The 18,479-nt window shown below is 41.6% G+C and overlaps 2 protein-coding genes across 2 annotated transcripts; both read right to left on the bottom strand.

Moving 5' to 3' along the window:
• Window positions 1–465: 465 nt before the first annotated feature.
• LOC123431193 (protein ASPARTIC PROTEASE IN GUARD CELL 2) lies at window positions 466–2,298 on the bottom strand. Its single transcript, XM_045115027.1, has one exon. The coding sequence runs from the start codon at window positions 2,071–2,073 to the stop codon at window positions 634–636; it is 1,440 nt and encodes a 479-aa protein (XP_044970962.1). The 5' UTR covers window positions 2,074–2,298; the 3' UTR covers window positions 466–633.
• An 11,090-nt stretch (window positions 2,299–13,388) lies between these two features.
• LOC123428900 (probable ubiquitin-conjugating enzyme E2 23) lies at window positions 13,389–16,049 on the bottom strand. Its single transcript, XM_045113004.1, has 3 exons — window positions 14,155–16,049; window positions 13,926–14,057; window positions 13,389–13,679 (listed from the first exon to the last, which is right to left on the bottom strand). The coding sequence occupies exons 1-3, from the start codon at window positions 15,568–15,570 to the stop codon at window positions 13,389–13,391; spliced, it is 1,839 nt and encodes a 612-aa protein (XP_044968939.1). The 5' UTR covers window positions 15,571–16,049.
• Between the last annotated feature and the right edge of the window lie 2,430 nt (window positions 16,050–18,479).

The following is an 18,479-nucleotide window of genomic DNA, read 5'->3' as shown; positions in this document are numbered from 1 at the left end:
CATAAATATTATTTAAAAAATATTAAATAAATAAAATAATATTATATTTAGATTGTGCGCATCACTATTGATTTAAATTACATTATAAACAGAATTTTGAAAAATTTAATAGATAAACTAACATTATATTCAGATTTTACATATTTTTCTAATAAAATTTCATATATAATAATGTAAAATTGGAGTTACTGTTTAAAATATATAATTTTTTAAAGTATTTTGCACTTATAATTGAACTACATATTAATTAATTAAAAACTGTAGGAGTGTTTTTAAAAACATACGGAAAATGATTGATTTTTTTTACTCAAGTATGTACTGCTGGTTTATTTTATAAAAACTGAAGGAGGTTTTTATAAAAAATCCAGAAAACGATTCGTTCTCTCACTGCGTTATGTACTGCGGGTTGATTTCGGAAAAGCACAGGAGGTTTCTGTAAAAACGAAAAAACGATTCGTCTCTCACTTAAATCTGGAACGCGGGTTGATTTTGGAAAACTTCAGGGGATTTTATGCAAAACGTACACATAAACTGTACCTACTTTTACACATGTACACCGTACAGTTACGATCCCATCCTATATATATATATAGCGCGCCTACGTTTGACGCGCGCGGCAGCAGAACTAGGACACTAGCACGTACTTGGTCCGAAACCAACGTAACCATTGGCGGAATCGACGGTGATCTGGATCCCTTGCTGCTGAATGTTGCCGAGGATGGACAGCCCCGACGCCGACGCCGCGAACGCCAGGCAGTACACGCCGCCGCCCATCTCCACAAGCAGGTTCCTCGCCGGCAGCGTCAGCGCCGCGCCGTCCCGCCCGAAGTAGAGGGCCACCGTCGGCACGCGCACGCTCGCGTACCCGCTCAGGTCGTAGCACGTGTCCAGCAGCGACACGCCCGGAGCGCGCGGGAGGTCACCGCCGATGGTACTCGCGAACGCGTCCCGCAGCGCCGCGTAGGCGTCGGGCGGTAGCCGCGTCACGGCCGTGCCGGTGTCCATGACCACGCCGCCGCCGCCGTCCTCTGTGAGGTCGAAGAGCCCGTCCTGCAGCGGGAGCCTCTCGCCGCCGACGCCAAGCCCCGTCAGGCCCACGTAGTAGAAGCTCGGCTGCTGCGCGTTGCGCAGCAGGGGCACCCACACGGCGCCCACCGGCATGGCGTCGTCCCGGCCGAACACGAGCGACCCGGCGCCGGCGTCGGCGCCGCGGCTCGCGAGGCAGTAGCTGAACGCGCCGCCGGCAGCGCCGCCCAGCTGCCCGACGAGCGACATGGGGCCCCAGCCGAGGCCGAGCAGGCCGGCCGCCCCGACGAACAGGCCGCGGTTGCGGTGGCCACAGCCGATTGCGACGCCCTGCACCGGCGTGCTGTCCCCGAACGTGAGCGTCTCCATGGCGAGCACGCCCTGGGTGTACGACCCGTCTCCGTACGACACCTGGTACCGGCACGCTCCGGAGTCGGCGCAGCCGGAGGACCCGCCGGGCAGGGTCCGGCAGACGCCGGAGTCGCACGGCACGGCGGTGAAGGACGCCGACGCGGCCGGGTCGAAGAGCGGGTCGGCCTGCTGGTAGCACTCGGCGCAGGGGCGGCACTGAATCCATATGACGTCGCTCCCGGAGTCCACGACGAGGTACTGCTCTGTTGGCGGCGACCCCACGCCGACGCGGACGAAGTACTCGCCGCTGCCCTCGGAGATGCCCGACACCACCTCCGACCCCACCTCCGTCGTCATCGTCGTCGGCGAGAGGCGACGCTGGAGGTACTCTACCCGCGCGCCGTCCCTTGCCGCGAGACCGAGCATGGCGTGCCGCGTCGATGGGTACGTCCTGCCTGAGACGGCGTCGCGGTGCAGCAGCGCGAGCGAGGGGCGCCCATCTGGGCGCGACGAGGAGGAGGAGGAGGAAAATAGCGTGGCCGCGGCCATGGTGAAATTGCGAGGGTCGATGTAGTGGAACCGCAGTGACGACGGTGACGACGGTGACGAAGCCGAAGCGCCGGACATGATCACGACGGAGACGAGGAGAAGGGCGAGTGGTAGAAGCGTGGTGGTCATTGCGGCGTGCATGGCCATGATCTTGGGTCCCAAGTGTTTGTGGAAACGACGAAGCTGCACGTAGAGCAGGAGCTAGCTAGAGGCCCGGAGGATTTATCAGTTCCGCGGTGTGTGGGTGGCAAGTGTGTTGTGCAGCACTGGCTAGTGAGGTGTGGTTCATGCACTTGTGTGGTTGCCACGATAACGCATTGTTCATAATAAAGTCCATTTGATCGACCGTAACGTCGGACGCAAGTTAGTGAACGCGTTGCTTTGACCGGTTTTAATGATATTTGGAGTGCATGCTGTGCTTTTCTCGGCTCAACAGAAAGGCCTTTTGCATGTAGGAGTAGATACGATCGTGCCTTCTGTCCATCTTTCATCTTTAGGCTGGTTGTAAGCGGAGTATCATATACTCGCTCCGTTCTTAAATATAGGTCTTTTAAGATATTTCACTAGAAGTCTACATACGGATACACTCTAAAGTATGTCTATATACATCCGTATGTAGTCCATTAATGAAACCTCTTTAAAGACTTATATTTAAGAACGGAGGGAGTAGTAAGTATCATACAAATGATATTGTATATGATACTACATCCGTAATGCATAGTATCATGTGATAGTATTATAAAGTAATTCATTTATTGTCATGCATAACACATAGTAGCACAATATTTAATATGATACGGTATCATAATATGATACTCAACCCTCTCTTTCTTCATTTAATTTCATTCAACCTCATCAAATACGACTAGTTGACATGCAGGATACTACTTATGAGACTAGTAGAAAAATGGGCTTCCGTCCCAGCTCAATTTACACATTAGTCCCGGTTCCATTACGAACCGGGACTAATGTTAGCATTAGTCCCGGTTCGAACGGCAAGGGCGCCGGTCGGTCATTAGTCCCGGTTCAAAAGGGACCTTTAGTCCCGGTTCGTGTCTCGAACCGGGACTAAAGGGTTTGGAGGCTTTAGTCCTGGTTCGTGTCTTGAACCGGGATTAAAGGGTAGACCTTTAGTCCCGGTTCGAGACACGAACCAGGACTAAAGGGGTTTTGTATTTTTATTTTTTCCTGTTTTTAAATTTTATTTCTGTTTGTAGTTTCTGTTTTAAATTGCTTATATCTTTTAGGATATTTAATTTTTTTTAGTGATTCTTTTTGCATTAGATTCAAAATTTTGTCTAGTTTCTGTTTGTGCAATTAGTTTTTAAATTTGAATGGTTTAAATTTGAATTTGTTCAAATTTGCTTCAACCCCAAATTGTGAATAACTTGAGTTTACAAATAGTTTTTAATTTAATTCTTTTTTCTCCTAGTCATCTGTTAGATTGTTATCACAGTAAGATTTATTTGGTTATTTTTAGAATAATTTAAATTTGTATTTTAATTAAAACAATATTGTTTTGCTTATATAGTTGTTTTAGTCATTTAATTATTGTTTTTTATTATTTTTAGTTAGTACTTTCTGTAGATTTTAACATGTTATAGTATGGTGCATATTGAATGCATAAAAAGTGTGGAATTAAAATCATTTTAATAAAAATGCCTTTGTAGCAGATGAGTTTTCGTCTGAAACCTTGATACTTCGAAGGATGATCCAGTTTGTACACGAAGTGCATCCAGTTTTTATCGTAACTCTCTTAACTTTTTAGCACATGCCATGTGGGTGAAACTATGATACCATGCCAACTTTCAACCTTTTCAGAGTTCATTTGTAGTGCTTTTCAATTTCAGGGTCAATTAGCTCAAAAAAGTAAGTAAATGCATGAAAAATACCAAATGAAGTCAGAAAATATTGAAAATTTATGATGTGGCTTTAAATGGTGTATTTTAAACACACAAAAAGTATGGAGTTCAAATAAGTTCAAAAAAATAAAATCCCTTTGCAATAGATGAGTTTTCGTTCGAAACCCTGATACTTCGAAAGAGATTGTTCATTTTGTACACGAAGTGCATCCAGTTTTTGACGTAACCCTCTCAACTTTTTAGCACATGCTATGTAGGAGAAATGATGATACGATGCGAAGTTTCAACCTTTTCAGAGTTCATTTGTCGGGCTTTTCAATTTCAAGGTCATTTAGGTCAAAAAATCATTAAATGCATGAAAAATAGCAAATGAAGTTATAAAGGGTCGAAATTTAGGATGTGGTTTTGAATGGTTTATATTGAATGCACAAAATGCATAAAATGTCTGAAGTTGAAATAAGTAAAAAAATAAAATATCTTTCTAGCAGATGGGTTTTCGTTCGAAACCGTGATACTTCGAAGGAGATGGTCCAGTTTGTACACGAAGTGCATCCAGTTTTTGTCGTAACCCTCTCAACTTTTTAGCACAAGCTATGTGGATGAAATGATGATACCATGCCAAGTTTCAACATTTTCAGAGTTCATTATAGTTCTTTTCAATTTCAAGGTCATTTAGCTCAATATAGCAAATAAAGTTAGAAAGGGTTAACTCTGGCTTGGTTAACCTTAGTTGTGATTCTGGCGGGGACGGTGCTAGCAAATGTAGTCGACGGGTATGATTGGACTCTTGGCTAAAGGGGGATTCTGAAATTTTCAAACACTACCCTCCCTGGACCGTCTTTTTTAGTTTTGTAGAAAATAAACAAAAATGCTAAAATATTCAAAAAATAAAATCCTTTGAGATGTAGTTAGGTTTTAGTGCCTAGTTGGTATACAAATTTTGAGATATGAATTTTGACCGTTTTTTCAAAAAAGGGAAAAATGTAAAACGGCCATAACTTTTGCATACGACGTCAAAAAAAAGTTTAATATATCAAAAAAACTAGAGAAAATTGGGAATCGATTTCACCGGGGCTTGCCCGGTGAAGTTTTCTCATATGCTCAAAATTCCAAATGTAAAAAAAGCTATGGCAAAAAGAAGTTTTTTCCACAAAAATAAGAAAAAATAATTTTATCTAAAATCTTTAGGTTGTTTTCATTGAAATTCACTATTATTTTTACTTATTTTGTTTATTTTAATAATTGTTTGAATTCAAAAAATTAAATCATGTGACATGACATCAAACCCTAGGTTGTTTAGGATTGATAGCTTACTATTGTCAGGAGAACAACAAGTGCAGACTTGGCAACTAGGGGCGATAGAACCAGGAAGTTAAGCGTGCTCGGGCTGAAGCACTGAAAGGATGTGTGACCGGCCAAGAAGTTAGATGATTTGAAATGAGTAATCTACGCTAGAGCAGTGAGGATGGGTGATTAGACATTAAATTGTCAAATAAATCAAAGATTTAAAATTTGAAATAAAGCATAAAAACAAATCAAAGAATATTCAAAAATAAAATTTGAAAAATAAATAAAAAAGGTACCTTTTTGGGTCAAATAAACAAAATAAACAGACGGATCCTTTAGTCCCGGTCCGTGTTAAGACCCGTGACTAAAGGGCCTGCCCATGAGGGCGCTCCGAGGCGCCCATTAGGAGCACCTTTGGTCCCGGCTTGGAACAGGGCCGGGACTAAAGGTTAGGCCTTTAGTCCCGCCTCTTTGGTCCCGGTTGGTGAACCGGAACTAAAGCCCCTTACGGGCCGGGACTATAGGCCCTGTCCCCACTAGTGTGATACTCCCATTACGACCAGCCTTAGAGACAGCCTATACATCAGACGACTGATTTTTTTGGGAACTTTCACCGTGGATTTACGAGGACCATTATGTATGGATATCCGACAGTAACCTTTTTTTCCATCAACCTCTAGTGTGCTAATGTTTTTCTTCCTCTTTTCACTATCCGTTGCACCTTTTTTCGAGATACTTCCAATCAATTAATCATCATCTATCATAGAGTATAGAGAGCACTAGAAGTAACAAAATTTAAATCAAATTCGTGGACTACCTAGCAACGACTAAGGTCCTGTTTGAAACCACAATAGATTATGATAACTGAATTATGAAGATAGATTATAAAATCTGGTTTATAAAAATAATCTAGGTGGACATTAGGACATGTTTGGAGACGAGATTATATAAACTGTAATCCAGGTTTTACATTGCATAATGACATGTCTGCCCTCTGTTTTTTTTAAAGAGGAGGGTGGCGGTGGTAGGAATGTAATTATCTCCAACTTTACAAGGGTAATGGGTCATTAGCAATCCATAATTTGATTTTAGCTGGTGTAGAGTAGATTACGAGTTTTTAATAATCTGTCTATCTAGTTTTTATAATCTACACCATAATCTATCCTGTTTGAAGACATAATAGATTATAAAAACTGGATTATATAATCTGGATGATTCCAAACAGGGCCTAGAATCAAATCCCGTCCTCCCCTCCGGCAAAGTCCTGGTGAGCCCTTACCAATGACGCCTCAACGTCCATGTCTCTCTTGAAGTTACTCAGGGCCTGGGGGGGGGGGGTGATCCATCTATTTGTAAGATAATTCCCATTAATCAATTTTCGATTTCGCATGCAAACAACACATGCGACTACGATGAGAACTGAACATAATATATATTCCCGGTGCAAATTGGTTGTGTTACTCCTACAAGGAACATTCAAATTCTATATACCACACCAGATAATCTGCCATGTTCGTCTGCCATGCAAGATATTTGCACAGAGAGTGTAACCACAAAATGATTACGAGACGAAAGTAAGCCATCATTGCCATCTTTCCCCACTAATCAATTCGACATCTCAAAGTGAAAAGGAGAAGTTATTTAGTTTGAATCCATTCATACAACCATCGCAACTAATTAGAATGATGTGCCTATGAGTGGGATGAGTTAGAAAGTTGGGTTTCTTTTCGGCCCTGGAGAGCAATCATCTGATCATGCAGATATTTCTATGCAAAAACACATCATTTTCAAACATGACATCTGAGTCGGTCGTACTATTATCACTTTAAAATTCTCGAGTTCATTTTGCCGTCCCGAAAAGGAGATAAGAAAGTTCACGATGGTGTGCTCACGAGTCACGAGTACCGGCCACTAGACAATGATTGAAGTGAGGGGTAGCTAGAGTTAGTTCAGGTGTTGAACCCAACGTTGGCATGCAGTCTCCATTCTTGAACATTAATTAGGATATGATTAGTGGATCTTGTCACTAGCTAGTGCTAGCCCAAGATACTTTACAACTATTTTAGTTACATGGATGCGTGCTTACTAGCTAACCTAAAAGCCGACTACTGAAAAGTGGCTCGATTTGTTAACATATACCGTAAGAAACCAAATTAGTTGTCTCTGCACTATGTCACCATAGGTCACTTACATGAATGTATGGATGCAATTAGTTGGTATCCACAATATCAATTACTAATCTTTGTTCTACTAGAAGGTTGCATGACAATACAGCCACAACCACCAGGACGTACCCTAGCCACAATCTTGCTCCTTTTGAATTTTGGAAGCTATTCTGATTTTTAATATATATGATTGATGTGAATCGACCTGCAATTTTTTTCATACAAAGTGTGTGCATGCTGACATGGTCCTTCAAAATTTAAATTATTACATATTTTATCATTTGTGTTTGTTAAAACATAATCAGAAAACTTAACAAATTTATTGTTATATTATGCATAAAAAAGATAAATCCGTAGATATGCTTTCATACATCTGACTAAAATATTTTAGAAACTGTTGGTCACAAGTGAACAAATTGGGCAAATCAACGTTTTATAAACTATTGGCGGTTACAAGTGTCCGAAATACTTTTTTTAGAGTAGAAAAACATTTTATCTTTGATAGACTAGTTATGTTTGGTTCACATCCATCCCTTGCCATATTACCATTAATTATTATCAAATGCTACTTATATTTGTAAAAGTTCAGCCCAAATTTATGGTATAACATGGAGAATTCAGGAGTTTTCGAACAACTAACTCGAGCGAGAGCAAGTTTGCACTAAACCACGAGTGCTTACGTCTGCACAGTTGCAGCGGTCAGTCGTGCTCTGTGATAAAAGAGTGATCTTATGGTGCATATGCGTATCAAGCTTTGAAAGATCATTCAGTAAAGTAGGATGGTGTGATCACTGGTATCAACACTAGACAATAATTGAGTGGTAGCTAGAGTTGGTTCAAGTGTTGATTGGAAAGTTTTTTTTGGTAAAGTAAAGATCTTGAACACAAAGTTGGCAGGCCATTCTAGGAAGATAAATTAGCATATGATTTGTTGATCTTGTCACCAGCTACCTAATGGTGCAATGCTTTACCCATACTTAAATCACTTGCGTGGACGCTTACTTAAATCCGACTACTGAAAAGTAACTCGATTTGTTAACCTGTATCATGTTAACAAATTAGTTCTGTGTGCACTATGTCACCTCAGCTTTGAGGCGACTCGCACGCATGCATCACTACATGAAATTTTTTGTAAGTTGTGTACCTAAGACACACAATTTATTCCGATTTAAACTCGGTTTAATTCATGGCTTATAGTACACGAATTACAGTAGATCGGCTTATTAGTTATAAGACAAGAGCTTTTTTTAATAGATGTCGGGTACGTCATGTAAGCTGAGAGATTTTCAAGAGCAATTGGCTTAGAGGATACTATAAGCCAAGAGCATTTTGTTTGACGGGTGTTAATTTCTCTGAACTCGGCTTAGAGGAACATAAGCCGAGTCCCCCAAAATAGCTCACCGCTTATAGGGTAATACACACTAAAATGGGATTTTCCTGTAGTGCATAGACACAGTTGGTAGGTTTATAGTTTCACTTAACTAGAGAATTTCATTCTAGTAGAGTAGCTAACTAGGATGTGCATTAAATCTCTGTTTTCACATTTATATATAGGTTTAGGGTTTAGGCATGCTCACTTAGGGGACTACCAAGTTATGCAAGATCATAAAAGCATTAAGCATTCACTCCTCATGTTGTGAATATTGTATTTATTTCTTCCAAATTGAATACTTCGGTGTATCATAATTTCTTAGAGAATTGTTATATGATAAGGGTATATTTCAAGAAAAAACTATATATTAGACTTCCATATTTCGATCAAACATTTTAAAATACATTGATGATTAAACTTTCAAAGGTTGACCAAAGCCGAGTTGCACGAAGCTTGAAATGGTCAATGGCGCACGAGGTCGCCTGGCTCCCATTGTCAGACGACGGGAGAGCCTTTGCTAAGGTAACACATGGCCAATTGCTTCTCCACCCCCGATTTCTTTCCCCCCCATTGTACACTCTCCGGTTTGGAAGGCCAACGCTCATCTATCTGACCAAGATAACTACAGTCAGCCCTACCGTTGTGGGCCGAAAAAACTTGAAAAGCCCTTTTAATTTTGTATAAGACTCGGTGCTGTAGGAACATCCATCATAATTTGAGCACTCAGCTTCATGATTTTAAAAAGGTATAACCAAGGCCATGAAAAAAAACACAGATGCTTATTTGTATGCCCTTTTTGCCAACATGTCAGATAGAGTATAGACTAATACGATTAACAATTAATGATTTTGAACTACAAATATTTCTTTTTTCCTTGTCGGGTGTTTTCTATTTATTTGCTTGTTTTGAGGTTCCAAACAGAAAGACTATAGAACAGGTGAAGCACAAGGGTATTTCTTTAAAAATATGATTCTTTTTACAAGTTTTTCAAACCATGGTTGCAATTTAGTAAATTTCAAATCTATGCTAAAGATGTACTCTGTTGAGCTGAAGACGTCTTGTTTGTCCCTAGGTGGGCCGAAGATGCCCATTTCGGGGACCGAAAAAGAATCTTTCTTTGAGAATCATGAACTCCCTGAACGAATAAGTGTGTCGTGCCTGGCGCGTTTACACGTGGGCTGGGCCTTGCTGGTTTCCTCCCCCTCCTCTTGTTCTCCTCAAGAGCAAGCCCTTCTCTTTTCTGGTCATATAACTTTTTTTTACGCCCTTCCGTGCGTATGTCACGAAACATTACTCTTGTAAGTATAATTTTATGTTTATCTCCTCTATCTATCAACATAATGATACACAATTTGCGTATTTGCGGAAAACAATCTTCACGGCAAAAGAAACGAGGTAGCGCCAGTTTTTCTGTAGCACAAGGAGGCGCCACTTAGGAGAATCATGAACTCCCTTTTTTGGACCTTGATAAGTGTTTCATATGTGGCACGAATACATGGTGACGTTGAATATTTGTGTGGCAAGTTTAATAACTCGAGGATGCCTACTTTTGTTGTCAAGCGTGGTAATTTTCTTTTCGGGTGGCAAGTTTCAGTTTTTTTTCTGGTTTTATTTTTTCCCTTTTGATTGGTAACTTTAGCTCCAAAAAACATCAGGACAGGAGTTCTTCATGCTACACATGTGACATATTGTTTTCGGGTCGAATCATGAACTCCTTGAAAGAAGAAGTGTGTCGTGGCGCAAACCAACCTGTGGTTGGATGGTTATAGGGACAGTGGTATCCTCATCCTATCAGGGTTTAAGTCCTAGTGCTTGTGTTATTAATACTTCATTAAGTTTCTTAATTCTTTCATATTGTTCAGTCCTGATGCGTTGCCTATTGCAGCAAGAACCTTGGGAGCTCAGGGCGGAAAACATGGAGTTCATGAAGTTCATATTATCTACTCGCAGTGCATATCATTGTTGTATTTCAGATCTCTTCCTCAAGGTTGTTATAAAACCTATGGGCCTTATTTAATTAAACTGATCATGAAAGAAAATACTGGTGATTTTCTCTCTTTAAAGCGTGCAGAAATACTATGTAGTATGAGTTCCTTTTTGCTCAAGGGTTTCCTCTCGGAACAGTCAAGGTTCGTCTCATGAACTCCTAGTTGTGCATTTCATAAGCAGAACATTGTGATTGTAGCATTCATGGCCCTTGTTATAACTATCATAATTTAATCACTCTCTGCAGAGATGGTTGCTGCAGCTTCTGTAGTGTACAAATGTCTGATGTTGTTTCGTGGTTGTTGAAAGCTTTTGTGCTATCTCGAGAGAGTCATTCACATCTCCAGGAGGTGTGCGATATCCTTCAGTCATGTGCTCTTATAATTTTAAATGCTTAGAGCAGATATCTATTCTACCTTTTTGTGAGTTACTGCTGAAGTAAGCCTATTTTTTTCACCTTTTGTGGGTCCTGTGTTGAAATGCAACTCCCCTGTTGCAGGTTTGCAGGCTACTTACATGCATATTCTTACTATCAACGATCCACGGTCCAATTACCTTTGTATTCCAAGGGATCTCTCCCTTTGAATCATTGGGCCGCATACTTTCACCAAACTTCTGTCGGAACTTATCTCAATCACCATTACCTTGCAAGCTTACAAGAATTGCCCAGAGAAACAGAAACGAAGGTTTGTACCATTCTAAGTTCACACCCGAATTAAAATAGTACCACTCTTATATTCTTTTATCTTCTGATAATCCTCCCCCCACCCTCTTGCGATTTTAGGGTGTCACTGGAAATTTCACAGACAAGACAGATGAGGTTCCAAAGTTTCTATATATTTAATTTTCTGATTTATTGTTTCATAGTATGTTGTATGTAGATGGATAATTAATATACAATTTCTATATTAGGTTTTCATCAGAAGACATGGAACATCTTGAAGAGCGTGTAACCGAATTCTCCCATGAACTTCCTGATGTACTAATTGTGTGCATTAGTATGCTTCGAGGTGATATTGTGAATGTTATTGGGGAAACACTTCTTCTCCCTTCCCCTTTTCCTGCTTGGATGTTGATCTCAAGGTTTGGTTCAACAAACATGCCTACCACGATGCTTCTACCAGTGGATCCTATTTTGAAAGGTGTGTAGATTTCCTGTTGTGATTACATACTATACTACAAGTTGGTACTGGGTATCTTGCACTTTTTATTGACATGTTTATTGTTTGACAGAAGCAGAGAATGGAGACACTCCTAAGTTGGTACTGGCTAAATTCGTTTTTTTGCAGCGCGGCGCTTATATAGCGTGGCCGTTGGAGATGCTCTAAGTGTAGTGCACTACTACCATGATATCCACCTTACAAGATATAAATAGCACTTGCTAAAAAACACTGTCTGGTACACGATTGTCTATTACAATCTGCTATCGGCATAGCTACCATGTGAATTTATTTTGTACAAAATTCTCACCCAGCTTTACTGAATTTTCCATGGGAACATTAACTTGATGGCACCATAATTTTAGGCTATAAAACTTATCACTTGTAGTAGTAGCAGCATATGTATCAGTAGAAGCTAGTGCTTGTGATGCTAGTGCCAACTAGTTAATCTCTCAAGTTGATGCTATCACTGTCTAGGAAGGAGTATGAACTCCAACCACTAAGAAGTGTCCAAATGTTCAGATACTTATTAAAACTGGTTAACATCCAGATACTTATTAACATCCAGATGCAGAGGCCGGGGGTATATCCTCCTTTTCTAAAAAAAAAACTTATTAAAACTGGTAGCTCAGGTACCTGTTGTACTAACACGGACTAGCCTGGAAAAAATGTTGCAGGAAGTCAGTATATCTCTGGAAAGGAAATTGAGAAGTTAGATAACTGTGCAGCTGCTCTTCTTATGGGTTGCAGCAGTGGGACACTTCATTGCAAAGGAGGTTATGTTCCTCAAGGGGCACCTTTGTCTTATTTATCTGCTGGTTCTCCTTGCGTCATTGCAAATCTCTGGGACGTCTCAGATAAAGATATCGACCGATTTAGTAAAGCATTGCTCAATTCATGGTTGCAAGAAAATTTACAGAAGTGCCTTAAATGTTGCCGCCCACTAACACAAGGATTTGAGTCCATGACCATTGCTGCTGCGAAGGATATTGGCAGGAGGCCAAGACGAAAAGGTACATGTCGAGGTCAGAAGCAGCAACAGATAGCAGAGAGATATGTCAGTAGTAATAATTGCTGTAATTGCGGCACAGGCGAATAGCTTGGCATATAAGTGAAGCTAGGCATGCTTGCAGGCTTCCGATTATGATCGGTGCATCTCCTGTTTATCATCGGGAAGAAGATGTAATGGTCTGCGCTTAGCTTTAATGGGAGATCATGGGTGATTGTCTGCTACAGTTCGTTGGAACTGAACATTGCCTGACAAATGAAATAGCTGAACAAGACAAGACCCAACACAACAGCTGATTGATAACAATCGAAAAACTACACAAACCGCACAAGATGGACAACACAACAGCTGATTTGACAACAATCAAAAACTACACAAACTGCATAAGATAGACATTTTCATATATTCCCGTGTGTATATACTTCTCATGCAACACAATGATCATGCTGTGAAACCAGGGAGGTGAATATATCCGAAACATAAACAGTTTAAATCAACCTTTATAACTTGAGGGGCTCACCAATTTATCTGCCTAAAACAAAAAAAATTGATTCTTCATCATTTTCTAGTAAAATTGTAATTACTTAGTCTATGGTGTCAAGCTAATTGTGATCTGGAGGGCTAGTCATCTGCCTTTGCCCCCTCCTCAGCCAAATTGTGGCCGTTCACATTGACAATGTTCCTTGTCATGGCAGCATCGATGGTCTCCGTTGTATCTTCGTACGTGGGCTTAGGTAACTTCGAGCTTGTTGATGACGACAATTGCATGTATCCTTTGCATCGAGCCACCACGCCGTTGGTCATTTGGAGCAAAGACTGGGTTGCGAGACCCAAAAGGCCTGTCCTCTTCGTTGTCGGGTTGTCATCTTCAACAGTACTGTTATCATCGGTTGGATTCTGTAAATCATGGTCCTAAAATAAGAAAAAACAAATTGCCAAGTCAATTGAGATGTATCCATCCAGAATCCAGATAATGATTATGTATAAAATATATGAGGTCAACCTAAATTAAGTATAAATTACTATGTGCATAGCAGTTTATTTTTCTTTGGTGTCGACCGGTCGGGACAACCCGGTCGAAGTAGCTAGACCCTGGTTTAAGTTGATTTTTTGCATTTGCTTGTAGAAACGGACAATGTTAGAAGAATAGATATATACCGTGTGCGTGTTAGCCGCAGCCAATTCTTCAGGTGCATCAATGATGTTATCAACCACTACCCAGTCGTGCATTTTATCCAACAGATCCCAATAGCGCTCCTCCTCGACGACGACAATCTCATGGGGCAATACCTGCAGCACACACCAAATCAAATCGAATACAACTAATAATGAGTTGAGTAGTGTCCAACAAGAAGTGACTATATAGTAACTGAAGGTGTCAACGTACCATTGACATGGTACCATCGCCCCACTTGACTTGGACGTGTCCATCATAGAGAATGTCAACAACACGTCCCACCCATGAAAGATCTGCTGCAACGGCATTATTCTTCTTGTTGCCTTGTAGCAATGGCGTGATTTCACCGCTGGTTGATCCCGACGGCAGGAGACGAATGACAATGTCTCCATAGTCAGCAGACGGGTAAGAAGAGTCACTTTTCAGGGCGTACACAGTCACAGTATCGTCGCACACGTCCTCCCTAGCCTCGTTCAACCATGATACACAAGCCGTCCGGTCTCCGTAGTGCAGGCTCCTGATGACGCCCACAGGCCTTGCTAATTCGGTTCCAGAGTCGCCGGTAGCATCAATAGGAAGTACGCCGACGACGTGATCCCCTGGGAACAAGTCTTCATCCACTAGCTCAGAGGGGACGACGGTTGCTGAACTTATGCCACGTTGCAGTGTGCCGTCCTGCCATAGCACGTCGACGGAGGTACGGGTGTTGGCGACGACCATGGGAATCTCCACCCCCGCCTGCGCAGTTGGTGCTTCACTTTCATCATCATCGGTCACGTTGCCATTGCGGAAAAAGCAGCGGTCGGCTACCCCCCAGCTGCAACTGAAGGCGGCGGAGAAGAAGGTAAGATCGTTTGGGTTCTGGTAGGCCGAAGGGGCGGATGCCTTGACGAGCCCCTTGTCGGTGCCATGATGCATGGATGCAATCCAGCAGACATGGACGCCGGACGTCTCCACCTTGGTGACGGTGCCAAACTTATGGTCAGGATTCCATGAGCCGTTAAGCCAGCGTGCCCCCTTGAAGAGGGAACCCGGGTCTGGTGCGGTGACGAGCTCCCCGGGGTCCAAGAGAGCGTTCATTTGATGGCGATAGAAAAAGGTGTTGCTGCCGGCGTCCACTTGTTTTAGCTTGTTGGAGTCTGCGTTGGTGACCCTGCAGACCGCCCCGTCATCGAACATCACATCCACGTCGATGGAGACCTCGACGACCTGGCCGAGCCACGGCCCGGAGACGACGAAGTCGCCGAGGTTGAAGCTCCGTACGCGCCGGAGGGCAGACGGGGACACGCCTGGGATGACATGTATCTCCCCGAGGCGGCTGTCGTGCTTGGCCAGGTCTAGCACGGTGGTGACGCCGGTGACAACGCCAAGCTGGCCGTCATCGCCGGACGCCGAGCCGACCACCTGTCCGGGCTGCAGGTGGCTCCTGTCCACCACCCTGAGGTCGCTGGCGTTCTTGTACACGACGGTGTTGTCGGCGAGGAGAAGCCTGAACGTGCCGATGTCCGCAGAGTCGTGGTCGTCCGCCTCGACGACGTGGGCCACGACGAGGCCATGGTGGCGGAGCGTGTGCCCGAAGCTCACGAGGTCTAGCAACTCAACATCGTGGGACGCGACAGCGGCCATCGATCTTAGCTGATTTTGTTTCCGGCGAGAGCACGCAGATTGCTTGTTGGATTGATTGCGAGGTGCTCACGGTGGTGTTGCAAGCTATAGCTAATAGCACCGGCCGCTGTCTGAGTAGGATTAGAATTAGAATTCCTATGCTACTCGGTCCGGTGAGTAGGATTAGAATTTGTATGCTACTCGGTCGTGTGCATAATCGTTCTGCTGACGGACTCTTTTGATGAACTGCTGACGAACAAAAAAACACACAAGATGCCCACCACCACTCTCTCTCACCCGTTTAGCGGGCTGGGTTGGCCCCCGATCTCCGATCACCCAGTCCAAGCCTTTCCGTCCTCCTACTTCCATCCCGATCACCTTCTTCTTCTATAAGTAAAGTCTATGCAGGGGCGCGATGGCGGCTGACGGGGGAGAAGACATGGATCCTTGCGATCCAGATCTGTGCTACTTGGAGCCGCTGCGGACTGCCCTTGCCCAAACTAAGGTACACCCCTCTCGCCCCAACCAACCCCACTACTTGCATACTTTCCCTTACCGAAGAAATCTTTCAAACTGTGAATAAAAGCTGAAAATTCAGAGAAGACAGGTGACTGAATGTGTTCATATTTTACATAGAAAAAAATGTAGGGGATGACTGAATGTGTTCCAATTCTCATTCATGGGGAGGGGGTGAAAAATAACTAGCAAAGAATAACATGACTGAAAAAGTGCTAGTACAATCCTTGTATGACTGAAAAAATAATAATTGGAGGATTAGAATCTTACGTGCATAGAAAGAATGAAGACTGACATTGACCAACTGAAAAAAAAACTACACATGGAGACTGCAGACTCCATCCCCTAAGATAACATGTCCCCCCTGTGTGGTTGATTCAACAAACAAACAAAAGCTTATTCATGTTAGAGTATTGAATTTCAGATAGTTGATAGAGCGAACAGTCACATAACTCAGGCTTAAAAACTGAAAAACAGTGAATATCATGAGGGGAATGGAGCACATGCTGATACTAGAGCTATGAAATTCAGATATTTAAATAGATCCAATTTCAGGTTTAGTACTGTTACTAAAAACTGACATACATAAAAAAATAAGATAAGAGACTAATGAGATACTGAAAAAACTTGCAACGCAGGGTTCCGTTGCTACAGGTGGAGAACACACATCTGAAACAAATAAAAGAAGCATGCAGGCTGAACCGGGCGAAGCATCTGAGGGTGATGCTGCTTACGATCCATAGCACAACCACCTGGAGCCACCCCCAAGGGAATCATCTGAGGTAACAACACACTACCCTCCCTCCCCTTAATTTTCATTTATACATACATGCTTCACTTATGTGATCAGCTTACTTGTGAATCATTTTATACATAAGAAAAGTGTATTAGCTAGATAAAGCTTGTGTCCCTGTTGTTCCACTTTGCAGAGATGATCTCAATAAAAAACATGATCACCTTCCTGTAGAAAAATGGAAGAAACTGTAGACCAACTGAATGCAGGCTACCACTTTCTATGTTTATTTTAGGAGATAAGGTTTTTCTACTCATATGGTTTGGCATTAAAAAGAACAAACTTCAAGAAATGGGTGTGCTCTCTCTAAATATGACTCATGATGGATCAAAGACTGACCTACTGAAACTAAAACAGAGAGAAATCAAAACAAAAAACAAACTGAAGCTAACTATAACATGACTGAACATAGGAAGATAAAAATACAAGACTGAAAACGGACACTAAAATTAAAGAGACAATGATAGAAAAAGTACATGAATACCGGAGACTGAACAGAACTAAATACTAAATTATCTGATAAATTCATACTAAAAACTAAAGCAATAATACTAACTACAACATGACTGAAAGCTAACTATGACTGATGACTGAATACTAACTACAACATGACTGAACATAGGCAGATAAAAATACAAGACTGAATACTAACACTACAAGATAGAAAAAATTACATGAGGACTCAATGCCCGACAAGTTAGACTGAGCAGAACTGAATACAAATATATCTGATAAACTAATACTAAAAACTAAAGCAACAATGATAGAAAATGTAAACTGAAAAATGAAAAATGACAAGTTACACTGATCACTAAAAAAATCAACACTAAAAAAATAATGAACAAGCACAGAGACAACAATGATAGAAAATGTAAAATGAAAAATGAAAAATGGCAAGTTACACTGATCACTCAAAGAATCAACACGAAAAAAAATATGAACAAGCACAGAGACTGACCAAATCTGAATACGATAACAATAAACTGACATAATGACCGAATAACTGAAAACTACAGAAAACTGAAACCTGAATAAGAATGAAAATGCCAATAAACCTAAAGATGCACTGGTGAAGACTGAAACTGATAACTTAAAATAATACAACACAAAACTGAACCAAAAATGACACATAACAACGAAAATACTGACATATACTGAAATGTAAATACTATATGATGGACTGAAATAATAAATAATGAGGCTGAATACTCCAGCGCTAAGGATTGATCAAAAAATAACCGATCGCTGGCCTGCGAGCCGTAGAACTGATGAAAAGAGACTAATGAAATAAACACTTATGAAAAGGTAGTGAACAACACTCAGAAATGAACTAAATTATCTGAATAACTGATAATGACTGAACAACATAGGACATAATGAAACAGTGATGACTGATGAAAAGAGAATAATGAAATAAAAACACCGAAATAATGATGAAAAGGTACTGAACAAATAATGATAATGAAAACTCCGTCAAAAAGGAAAACGGAAAAATGACAAACTGAAAAAAAAAAACAAATGAGAACCTGATATGTTCATATTCTATTCATATCTCTTATTCAGTTCATATTCTATCTCTTATTCAGTTCATATTCTATCTAAAAAAATCGCTGGATTTTAC

Source organism: Hordeum vulgare, chromosome 2H, assembly GCF_904849725.1.
Source record: "Hordeum vulgare subsp. vulgare chromosome 2H, MorexV3_pseudomolecules_assembly, whole genome shotgun sequence".
NCBI lineage: Eukaryota > Viridiplantae > Streptophyta > Magnoliopsida > Poales > Poaceae > Hordeum > Hordeum vulgare.
The sequence above is the reverse complement of the archived record's forward strand: the minus strand, read 5'-3'. Positions and strand labels throughout refer to the sequence as shown.